The following is a 13,093-nucleotide window of genomic DNA, read 5'->3' on the forward strand; positions in this document are numbered from 1 at the left end:
AAATTTATTTATTTAATTTATTTATTTTTGGCTGCGTTGCGTCTTCGTTGCTGAGCACAGGCTTTCTCTAGTTGCAGCGAGCGGGGGCTACTCTTCCTTGTGGTGCGCGGGATTCTCATTGCGGTGGCTTCTCTTGTTGCAGAGCACGGGCTCTAGGCACACGGGCTTCAGTAGTTGTGGCACGTGGGCTTCAGTAGTTGTGGCGCATGGGCTTATTTGCTCTGTGGCACGTGGGAATCTTCCCGAACCAGGGCTCGAAACCGTGCCCCTGCATTGCCAGGTGGATTCTTAACCACTGTGCCACCAATTTTTTTAAAACTACATGAAAGTACATATTGAGCAAAGCATGTGTGTAAAGTACAGCACTTCATCTCCCTTGACTTCTGGGCTTTAACTTATCCAGCATGGAGGGATCAGTCCTCCAGGAAAATCATAAAATCCCAGTGATGGTGGAGGACACAGGAAACAGGAAACAATTTGCTTTAAAGATCTGAAAGTTCTGTTGTTGACAATGCTAACTCAAGGAGGAGGGGAGTTAGAGGGCAGTGCTTACAAAAGGTCACAAGGATCGCACCTAAATACTCTGTGAACTATGTGTTTTGTAAGCAGAAGCCACTCTTTGTTAACTATCCTCAGGATTTAATTAACTGGTGTCACAGTTGGAGAGACACTTCATGCCTGTGGGGAAATTCAACTGAACTCATTAATTCTAAAATAACTGATTAGCGCCATTATCTTTCACATTATCTTTCTATAAGTGGGACAGCTACATTCTTACAAGCATCTTTCTAAGGTAAAACCACTTAAAAACTATAAATACTGTTAGGGATAGAGAAGCAAGGTAGAGAATTTTAAAATTCAGGCAAAATAATGTTTGTCAGTGCTTCATGTTGAAATAACACTTGTTATTGAAAATAACACTTGTTTCACAGAATTGACCTGTCAGAGACCCCTATTTTTCAAAACATATTAAGCCAGAAGAATGTCACACATTTTCAGAACTTGCCTGATCATTGGACTGTCAAGGACAGATGTATGTGATAGCTTCCTGGAAGGTGGACCCATCTCCTCCCAAGTCAATCATCAACCAGGCAGCTTCACAGGTCTCTAAACTCATCACCACAGTAGGTCCTAGAAACTGTTCCCATGATAACCTTCAGTCAAACAGGTTAGCTCAGGCTGTCTCACACAGGTGTAATAATAGAAAAAGAAACTCTTTCATGATGCTGCAAAAAAGGGTAATATTGATTATTGAATAAGTAGACTGAAAGTCAGAATGGTTATGGAACCATTTATGAACCATGGTGTTAGTGTCCTAAAATGATACATCTTCTAAAATTTACATGTCCCAGAGAGAATCAAGGAGAAAAATAGGTCATAAATACTGTAGCAATAATTAGCTATCGTTTTTGGAGGCTCTACTAAATATCACATATTCAACTGGGTAATGTACACATATAATCTCACTCCCCCCCCCCCCCCCGCCAAAACCTGGTCATAATAGGTTTTAGCTTTTCCATAATTTACCTGAAGCAAAGGAGGCTCAAAGAATTAAAATGAGAGACTATCACTCAAGTGAGATTTGAACCCACGTTGGCCTACCTACAAAATTTCTTTTTATCTCCAAAACTGCTTTTTTTCATGATATCACACTTTTTGAGCATCTCTCAAGCATAATCTAGAGGAATAAGTCATAGTTTGTGCTGAGAGAGTTCACCACCAATTAAGGACAGGTATGAAAGGTAGCATTTGGGCTACCTTTGTGCCTCAGTGTTTTCATCTGTGAAGTGAGATAATAACTTAATGAGAGGTTCTGAGGATGAAATGAAAAAATGTATTTTAAAACATTTTATAAAATATAAAATGTGATATGTGACTATTGTTATTATCCTACATATCACATAAAATCTTGGCATATCTCCTCAGCCTAAGTTTCTTTCCACTTTAAAAATGCCAGGTTGAATTCTTTCCTCAAGCATGTTTTCTTTGATCTCCAAAATTAAGAGCTCCACAGAGCTTCTACCCCAGGTCCATATTGACAGTCAGGAAATAATTACTGCATTAGTATATATAATAAAATGCTATTTTACACACACTTATGCACACACATGGCAACTTGCTAAGGAAATATTATTAGTATTTATTTTAAATTAATGCTTAATGGGTAAAAATTGACTTATCATTCTGCACTCTGGTTGGGCAGAGCAGAGTAAGAGTGAAAGCTGAAGGTGCAAAGATAATCTATTTAATCAAGGAAATGGCAAATGCAACAAATTCAAGGGTTGTAACCCAGTAACCTACAGGCTGAGACTGGCCTGCCAATGTGTTTTCTTTCTTTTTTTTTTTTTTTTTGGTATGGCACCTTTTATTTATTTGTAACTAAACTATTTACAATATAATCAATGCCCATGAATCTATTATGACCCCAAAACAAAGCTAATATGAACATTTTTGGACATGTTTTTTGGAGCACATACACATTCATTTCTGCTGAGCCTATATCTAGAACTAGAATTGCTGGGTCATGTGTTATGTAAATATTCAGCTTTAGTAGATATTGCCAGTTTTCCAAAATGCTTAACCTAATTTACACTACCACCAGCAGTGAATGAAATTTCCACTTGCTCTAAATTGTTGTCAATACTTTGTATTTGTTGTCTTTTTAATTTGAACCACCCTACGGGTATGTAGCTTGTCTTACTCTTTAACTCCTTAAAAGTTGCCCTGTGCTCTCATTACTTTCTACTAGTAAAGGACGTGCTCTTAAAGATGTTACTATTAACTTCTTGATGACCAAGTCTAACGGCTTTTCTTCAATCCTTGCCCTTCATTTCTTAGCAACATGTGCCACCACTGACCCCCACTTTCTTCTTGAAACCGTATTCCATTGACTTCCATGATATTACATTATCCTAGAAGGTACGTCTTTATTCACAGCTCCAAAATCCAGTATACTCTTTATATTATGTTTGCCTAGAGACAAACAAATGTGTTTTCTTTGGCCAGATTTTAATGATGCTTTTATTTTATTTATTTATTTTTGGCTGTGTTGGGTCTTCAGTTCGTGCGAGGGCTTTCTCTAGTTGCGGCAAGTGGGGACCGCTCTTCATCGCGGTGCGCGGGCCTTTCACTATCGCGGCCCCTCCCGTTGCGGGGCACAGGCTCCAGACGCGCAGGCTCAGTAGTTGTGGCTCACGGGCCCAGCTGCTCCGTGGCATGTGGGATCTTCCCAGACCAGGGCTCGAACCCGTGTCCCCTGCATTAGCAGGCAGATTCTCAACCACTGCGCCACCAGGGAAGCCCCCAATGATGCTTTTAGACAATGCCTGTACCCTCCCATTTGCTAACTAATCCATCATTCAATCCTCTTATACTTGACTCGTTCACACATTTATATTACCTGCCTGACATTTGAGTTTTGGACCCCTTTACCAAGTAAGAGGCAAAAGAGATGAAGGCTCTGTCTTATGAAATCATAAAACACAGAAATAGATGTATCTGAGCATGTAAAACATGAAAGGCAGTGTTGGCATGAAAGTGGACTCAGGCACCAAGAGAGAACTGACATATTCCACCTGAAAAGATACATTTAAGACCCACATAAAGAAGTCTGGCAGTACACAGCAGATGGTAAGCATATTCACTCAGCAAGCAGCTTTCAAGAACCTGCTGTATGAGCTTCAGAGCAGTTTCTGGCACCACGCAATAAGCACGATGTAAGTGGATGTTCTTTATTATAATATTGTCATCATTGAAATCATTATCATTACTATGATTATTGGTCAGACACAATTCTAGGAAGGACAAAGTCACACAAGGCCTGTCTTTCTCTTTACTCCCAAATAGAATATATCCCCAGTGTCCTGCACCATTCCTGATACATGCTGGTTGCTCAAAATTTTCTGAAGAATGATAGAATAAATAATGAGAGATTAGGGGGAGGCCATCCTTAGTCTTTGAGATCAACACCCAAATTCTGCTGACAGTTTCTGAAAGAAAGAAAGTATCAGGGCAGCTCTGGGACTTTAATCTTCCTGAAGGAACTGAAAGGACAGACTGTCTTGCTGGAAGAGGTTTCCCAGGAGCCGGACAGGAGGCTAAGTGAATGAATTACATAACGTCTGCAGAGAATTATGGCCGTAAGTGCTATATAAGCACCGGACACCATTAATATTACTATTTAAAAGAATTGAGCATCCCATCACTTCTTATGTGGTAACCTTAGCACAGCAGAATTTTCTAAGTGTTCCCTCTAAAATGCCCTCTCTAATAATACTAATCATTGATTGGTTTGCCAGCTGAAGCACTGATAATGTTCTAGAAGCACATCACACCGGCAGATCACACGGGCAGATCTGGTGCAGCCAGCTCTTGCTTGAACTCTGGTCAGGTCTTACGTGAACTGTTACAACATCCTCCTTACTGTCTGCTGACCTTAGGTGGGCTCAGTCAGCCAATTCCTAACTACACTAGGCCCATCCTTCTAACTATATTGGCCTTTCTAAACTGTGATCTGTCTAATCATGCCACTTTCCTGCATTAAAACAGTGCATGATTTCTTTTGGCCTAAAACTATCCAGATTCCTTAATAAGGCATAACTTGCACTGGGCTATTTGCTCTCTCCTCTGAGTATCCCAGCACTGTCTACCCACTCCAGAGCACCCTGGAGTCTCTTCCTACTTCTCCAGATGACTTTCCTGACTTTTGTTTTCCTGGGAAACTCCTGAGTATCTTTCAAGCATCCCTTCTACCCTGAAACCTTCCCTCATATCCATCTGCAGAAGCAGAATGAATTGCTATCTTCTCTACATGTCTATAACACTGAACAATTTTCTTGTATCGATCAGGACCTTTGGCTGCAAATTTTGGAAGTCCAACTTAAACAATTTAAGCTATAAATTGGGATTTATTCAGTATGTATCTGTGGCTAGTTCTCTTCCTTGACCCACATCCCAGGGACTCATCCTGCATTTTTCTCCTCTTTAATGCTGCCTATTCTGTCTCCAATAGGTTTTCTGTCCCAGGACTGGCTTTAGAACAAGTGACAGGCTCCTGGGCCCCCGCTTCCTTGCTGAAGCCAAACCCCAGGCCCCTTTTGCTGTCTCAAGCAACTTACCTCTAGTTCAGGAAAGGGAAATACCAAGGGGCATCAGAACGTGTGGATCCTAGACCTTATTCTGACATCAATTAGCTGTGTGACATTTACACCATTGTTCTCTCAAGTGTGAAATGAGGGTGTTGGACCAGAGAAATTTCTATATTAAACTTTGTTATACAAAGGACATTTCAGTGAAAATATTTTTACTGCAGAGTCGAGCAATACCTTTACCAGTCTCAGAAAAAGAAAAAGTTTTAAATAGCTTTATATCCACCAAATAAATCAGCATTGGCCTTGCCTAAGTTTACCAGATCCATTCTGATTACTTTTAATACTTCCTTTTTGCTCTGCTTCTCAGCAGGGATGACATGCCTGCAGCATACATTCAGAATTTTCTCCTGAATATAGATTCTAGGAAAAGCTGAAGTGAAGGGGACAGAGAAGAAAAAAATAACATAGATGACATTTCTTTTAGGCTCACTGCCTAGATTGCACTTGGCCTGCTGCCTTATTCTCATTAGTCCCACTGACTGAATCTGATTAGCCCACCCTGATTTATTTTTGGCAACCTGGGAACACATGGGCCAATGCTTATTTTAATGGCTGATACAATCACCCCCAAAGCTGTTGTTAGCATTTGGAGGATTAGTTCCTTTTCCTGGAGGCTTTAACTGTCTACAAGGCATCATGACACATGAGACATATATTTCTTACACACTTTACAAAATTGAGTTTATCTTTTCCTCTTTTCATTATCATAAACACTTCCAGTTTATTGGCTGTTAAAACATAGAGCAAAAAATTCTTAGTAATTGTGTATCTGATGTCTGTAAACTTATTATTTTCTGAGTTAGTGAATCAACGTCTATAATCAACAATGAATAAAAACCAGATTTCAATGCTATTGGATACTCAACGCTTGGTTTAGTCTCACGTTTCACCTGATCGCTGGCAATGGAGAATGGGTCTCATTTTATGTTTGGTCCCAAAAGTACAGAACTCTGTTTTAGAAGTCTGCCCATGTATCTGAGGATGAGAGACAAATGTGGATAAAGGACATTTAAAGAGTCAATCTGTACTGACAATCCCGGGTTACAGAAATCTTCCCAGGCCTGCCCAGATCAAAAACCACCTGGCATATGCCAGGCATTGGACCTGGAGCTGGAGACACAGCTAGAAATAAGATGCAGTCTCTGCCCTAGAGGACTTACAGTCTAGTGTAATAGGAATAGCGTGAACACAATTAAGTCTACTAAATGTTAACATAGAATTAAACTTCTCTTAATGGCCAGATAGCCTTTATAAGTACTAGGACCTTTAAAAACCAGATTTCTTAAAAAATGAAATAAGAAGAAAAAAAAAAGTCAGTATGTTTTTAGGTCTATACAGTATCTTTTAAAGGATTGATGTATTGCACACTTGATTTGGTTGCTGACAATATGTGACGTACCAAAATCAATAAGTAGATTAATCCTAAGAAGAGAATGTTCACATATAATTAATGCAATCGGCAATTTTTTCATTCATTTAACAAACATTTATCAGCTATATCCTGTCTGTCAGACTCAATGTTAGGAAAATAAGTCAAGAGGAGAAGGCAAAGACATGTAGAACAACAGTGGAGTTCAGTCTTGGTACTTGTGTACGGTGGTTAAAAGTCCAAACTACATGTGTGACCTGGAGCAAGTGACTTAATCTTTCTGGCTCTCAGTTTGCACAGTGACAAACTGAGATGGAAATAATAATATCCATCTCATGAGATAACTCTGAATATTAAATGAGATGACCGTGTTTATAGCCTGCCTAGCTTGGTATCTGGATCCTTGTAAGTCCTTGACAAGTTTCAGCAATTTTTCTGTCCCACTTTTGTAGAAAAGAAACCTGAGGCTCAGAACGATGAAATAATTTGTCCTGGACACTACATACCCAGAAGGTAAATTAAAAACAGATCGGCAGGGGCTTCCCTGGTGGCGCAGTGGTTGAGAATCTGCCTGCCAATGCAGGGGACACGGGTTCGAGCCCTGGTCTGGGAAGATCCCACGTGCCGCGGAGCAGCTGGGCCCGTGAGCCACAACGACTGAGCCTGCGCGTCTGGAGCCTGTGCTCCGCAACAAGAGAGGCCGCGATAGTGAGAGGCCCGCGCGCTGCGATGAAGAGTGGCCCCCGCTTGCCGCAGCTAGAGAAAGCCCTCACACAGAAACGAAGACCCAACACAGCCAAAAATAAATAAATTTAAAAAAAAAAAAAAAAAAAAAAAAAAAACAGATCGGCAAATGTTAGAAAGTCTATGAGTCTTGTCAAGACCAGAGAATAGAAGAGGACGGATTCTGACTGTGGAGTGTGGGAAAAAATCAGGAAGGAATATTTAAACCAACTACACAAATGATTTTTCAAATACTGTTCATGAGCATTTATCTGGAGACTTGGAGCAAAGTTTTCAGTCCACTAACTGCTGATTTTTCCATCAACGCTCACGACTCCTCAGTCTGGTCCTTTCCTCAAAGAGCATCTTAGTTTCTCTTATTAAGGACTGCCTAACCTTTAATGAGGATTATCACAGGTTTCTCAGCCCTGACTATTTTAGTTTCCAGAACTGACAGGTGAGACGTCACAGAGGAAATAACTGCCTTGAAACATTCTTCTAGAATTTTCCTAGGACTATGGCAGGACTACACCCTCCAAAGTAAAACAGTGCTTCTTCAAACCATACAGCTCCTTCAACATAGGTGAAACAAAGTCCTTCCACAGGACTTCTCTGGAAGTCGAGTGCCAAGATGATTTTCATTCATTTATAATTACGCATTTCCATGATGTTTATTTTGTGTTTATTACATGGCACAGTCCATGAACCGGAAGCAGCTTTTCAATCAAGAAGAATGCTAAAAGTAAAAAAGCCTGAGAAGATCAATTGCCACAATAGGGTTAATCTCCCTCTTTCTGCTTTTCCTCGTACACTAAAATACCTATGTAACTCTATTTCACAAAGCAATGCTTATCACAACACTAGTTTTGGGGAAATTATGTCAGTATAATTTTATTGCAAAGTAATCTGAAATCTGACCTCCATTTCCTTTTTCTCTCTTTCCTTAAACAGAATTCTACAACATTCCACGTAACTGTCCAAGATGATAATAGCATCGCTGTCTCTTTAGAAGCTTCAGATGTCATGAGTCCATCATCTGTGTATGTGGTGAAGATAACTGGTGAATCAAAAAATTACTTCTTCGAATTTGAGGAATTCAACAGTACTTTGCCTCCTCCCGTTATCTTTAAGGCCAATTATCACGGACTGTATTATATAATCACTCTGGTAGTGGTAAATGGAAATGTGGTTACCAAGCCATCCAGATCAATCACTGTGTTAACAAGTAAGCATCATGTGCAATATTGCCCTCTGTGTCTCTTTGTTGGGTGTATTCCCCTGGGGGTTCTCATGAAAACAGAGCCCAGAATGGCAAGATCAATTGCCTTGAAATCAAGTGACAAGATTCAAAGTTCTGCTTTACCTTAAGAATACAGTCTCTTGCTGAAGCTGGATCACGTTTTACTGTAACCTTTTGTTAATCAAAATGTGCTTAAACCAAAAAAAGTCAACCTATTTTGAAATTGAATGACGATTTTAGATTCATGATTGGACAATGTAATTTGCTGCTATATAATTTAATAGTATGATTATAACTAAGTTTTTTTTCTAGAACACATATTCTCATATTAAGCAAATTGCTTTTTGAGGCAATGAATTTATACTAATATTTAGCTGGCTCAAAATCAAAATTACACAGTTTTAGTTGAGAGAGAGTAAAAGATATCGTTATTTATCAGTTGCTATTCCTCACCTCACCCTCAAAATAGCCTAAGCTTCCACTGCCCAAGAAAACTGCCAAGAAAAAAAAAGTCATTGACATTTTAACCTTTGGTAGCACATGTCTTAAGAGGTCATGCTGATATTAGAAATTTTTTAGGAATGGTTTTAACGACATATGATTTTCACTTTTCTCTCTGCCTTTAATACATAATCTCAAAGTAAAATTCGGCTCTACTGTATATGTTGATGTATGGAAGAAAAACTGTTATGTATAAGATGGTAGAGTTTATCACTAGAGCAATGCAATGTCTCAGCAAAGTTCTTTTTGCTCTTTGCTCCAGTGGTTGCAATCTTTTAATTGCCATCTATACGTGATCTTTCTGGCCACAATTAAGGAAAAGGACATAGTGCTATTTTCTGTTGGGATAAAAGGAAAGAGAAACACCAAGAAACAAGAACTCAGAATCAAGCTAGAGGACATATTTTTAACATGTCTGTCAAAAATTAATTAAAGTTTCCCTTGGCAGAGTTCCAGGATCCGTACTGAGTTCTAAAAATTAGGAATGGCACAGACCCAAGACCTTCAAGGTTTATAGATATAATGAACAAATCTAGGACCGAGCTGAATTAAAGGAAGGACTTGCCTGGAAAAATGCTGTCTTAAACAAGCTCCAGAAATGGCGAATTAGGAGCCAATAAAACCAGGCAGCAGATCTAGGCGTATAATGCCTATAATATAACACTTGGAATCAGAAGCTCTGCCTTGCTCATCTTCCTAATTTCATAAGCATGACCTAGCATGACCCTTATGCTTAAATGGTGATCAGTAAATATTAATTCAATTTAGCCGAGCAAGTAACAAGAAAAGGAACCAGGAAAAAAAGGCTAAGACACAGAGCAAAATAAAACTAGTGATTGCTGCTGACCCAACACTCATTCGCAGGCACTCAGCCGCTCTGGATCAAAGCTGGAGGAGTCGGCCCTTTAGTTAATGGTTCACAAAGAAATGTGTTAAGTAAGTAGATGGTGAAAGATTTCTGGAATATCTTGTTGATATTTTACCATGTGCAGTAAGTTCTACTCAACATGTTTTCTATTTTCTTTTGTGATTTCTTCTTTGATATGTGGGTTAGGAATTGTGTTGTTGAATGTCCAAAACTTTGGCTATTTTGCAGAGATCTCCTTATTGATTTCTAGGTAACTGTCGTTGTGATCAGAGAACATGCTCTGTGCAATTTCAATGCCCAGAAAGTTGTTGAGATTTGTCTTATGGCCCCAAATATGGCCTCTCTTGTTGTGCTTTCTGAGAGCACTTGGTGGGTGCAGTTTCAATAAATGTCAATTAGGTCAGGTTGGTTGTTCAAGTATTCTATACCCTAATGATTTGCTGTCAATTTGTTCTAACAATGACTGACAGAGGGACTGGATTTGTCTATTTCTCCTTTCACTTCTTTTAGTTTATGCTTTAGTTGAAGTTCTGTTGTTACATTGTTAGGTGCAAATACAATACTTTTAGGATTACCATGTCTTTTTGATGAGCTGACCTTTTTATCTATATACAATGTTACCCTTTATACCAAATAATATGCCTTGTGTTGAGGTCTATTTTGGCTGTTATTAATATAGACGTTTTAGTTTTATTTTGTTAAGTATCTTCACGGTATACCTGTTTCATCTTTTTAATTTTAACCTACTTATATCTTTATATGTAAATGGGTTTCTTGTAAACAGCATAGAGTTGGCTCTTGCTTTTTTCCCCAATCTGAAAATCTCTGCCTTTTAATTGGAGTGTTTAGACTAGCACTAGCCAATAAAAATAGAATGTTAACCACATATGTAATATTAAATTTTCTGCTAGACACATTAAGAAACTTTCTGAAAAGGTGAAATTAATTTTAATAACATAGTTTACTTAACCCATTACATTCAAAATATTATTGTTTCAGTATGTCGACTAAAAAAAATATGCACAACCTAAAAGTTGAGTGTTATGTTTTCTCCGGTGGACTTACTGAGGACTTCAAGCCCGGGAGGCAGCGTCTCAAGTTAACCCTGAGAAAACTGCTCCAAGGAGGTGAGGGGGGAGCTAGGATATATAGGAGTTTTGCAACAAAAGGCAGGTAGTAGGAACAAAAGATTATTGTTAATAAAAGAAAACTAGTTAAGGAATTTAATGCTTTTCTATGTATGGGAAGATGCAAGAGTCTGGGCTCACCGAAATCATTCCTTTGATACGCACTTCAGCTATCTGGGGCCTGTATCCTCTGTTTTCACATCCTGAGTTTCCTCAGGGCTCACCATCGGGAGTGGCTGCAATCTGATGGCTGCTAGATGACAGGTATTCTTTGTTTCCTTCCTGAGTTCCCTCAGGGCTCACCAGCTCACCTTTGGCAGTGGCTGCAATCGCTGATGACTGTGACATCCTTTGTTTACTGATAAGGCAGGCAATATTTTATTTCTCAAGTATATAATCAGGATATTAAAATTTACACATTTTTTACTCTTAAATATAATTAAAATAAATAAAATTTAAAATTCAGTTTCTCAGTGGCACTAGCCTTACTTTAAGTGCTCAATAGCCATATGTGGCTAGTGGCTACGAATTTAAACAGTACAAGCTTAGATCATTTATATTTAATGCAATTAAGTATATTGTTGAATTTAACTTAAATCTTCCATATTGCTAGGCTGTTCGTGTGAGGAGTTGAGTCACTCTAGTCAATAGTTGAGCTCAGTTTAAAGTACTATTAACCTTCAGTTCATCACAGACTTTAAATTCTTCTGGTCAATGGTAGGTTGCCAGCAGTGACAGAAGGTATTTCTCAGTGTTCCAGTTCTACCCTCAATGTTCAGCAATTCCTGAACACACGCACCACAGAAGGGATCCATGATTTTGCCTCTCCCTTACCAATGGACTTTTTACTAGTGCTAACTTCTGGGGCGATGCGGGAGGATCTTGGTTCTCCTGGTCCAGCCTCAGGCTTAGGCAGATGTTGTGATGCTAAGTGGGGCATTCGCAGCATTCCTACCCCTCGCTATACACTCACAGACAAAGGCTACCTTAAATCTGTAGATGGTCTTGGGCTGGAGAGTCTCCTGCCCCTTCCACATAGTAGCAGAACTCTACCTTCTATCAGTGCGTGAAGATCATGGGTCCAAGGCTGTTTCTGCCCTTGACTCAGGAATATACAACTTTTACTTCTACCTGTCCCCCAGAAGGAGGAAGATCTTTGCCAGAGAACTGAGAGGGAAAGAACTTCTATCTCTCTCCAAGGCATTAAGTGTTTTGCTTTGTATTTTTTAAAAAGTCCAGGGAATTAAGTTTTCTCCATGATCTCTTAATGGTGCTAATTGTCACTTGCATCCTTGTGCCCTGGAGGGTAGGCGGGTGGCTCTCTTGCCATCAGTATTTCTCCTGAGCACCTGAGGGAGGCCCATGTAAAGGGCTAGAGAGAAATGGGCTCCACTTGTACCTGGGAGCCCCACTCATTTTAAACCAGCTCTGTCCTATACTTTTGGACAGAACTTTTGTCTGATGGAAATGTTCTATATCTGCATTGTCCAGTACAGTAGCCCCTCATTTTTAATTTGATTTAATTTTGATTCATTCTAAGTTTAATTTAAATAGCCACAGGTGGCTGGTAACTACCTTGGACAGAGCAGCCTAAACTGTTATTTAGAACACACTTCACCTTTCTGGATCAGGAAAATTTTAGTTGCTTTCTTCTTTCCTGATTTAATGGCGCCCCTTCTTTCTGCCATGCCTTACTAAAGGTAAAACAGTTAATGTGTCCCTTTTCTCCTCAGAGGGGCTTGTCTTTAGAATTTAGTTCATTTGGTTGCCTTGCAATCTTATTTCTCTGATAGACACAAGAAAAATTGTGTCTCATGGATTATTTGGCTTTTTCTTCTCGCTGTTGGATGTTGCGATGTTGCAGGAAGGGGGACCCCTTCCAGGGCCCCAGAGTGGGCTCTTGTCTAACACTAGGAAATGAATTGTCCGAGGAAACACATGAGCTGACAAAGCAAGAGACGTGATTGGGAAGGCGCACCTGGGTGGAGAGTAGAAGGGTAAGGGAACCCAGGAGAAGTGCTCTGCCACGTGGCTCGCAGTCTCAGGTTTTACGGTGATGGGATTAGCTTCCCGTTGTCTCTGGCCAATCATTCTGACTTAGGGTCCTTCCTGGTG

General features: G+C 39.6%; 1 protein-coding gene across 3 annotated transcripts in view; it reads left to right on the plus strand.

Moving 5' to 3' along the window:
• Positions 1-13,093, plus strand: part of PTPRO (protein tyrosine phosphatase receptor type O) — a 233,641-nt gene that overhangs the window by 113,724 nt on the left and 106,824 nt on the right. For all 3 annotated transcript variants that reach the window (XM_082352579.1, XM_082352581.1, XM_082352580.1), the window contains exon 2: positions 8,194-8,467. In XM_082352579.1, coding sequence (XP_082208705.1) covers positions 8,194-8,467 — 274 coding nt within the window. The remainder of the gene's footprint in view (positions 1-8,193; positions 8,468-13,093) is intronic.

This window comes from Balaenoptera borealis (genome assembly GCF_965194805.1).
Source record: "Balaenoptera borealis genome assembly, chromosome: 13".
In the NCBI taxonomy this organism is placed as follows: Eukaryota; Metazoa; Chordata; class Mammalia; order Artiodactyla; family Balaenopteridae; genus Balaenoptera; species Balaenoptera borealis.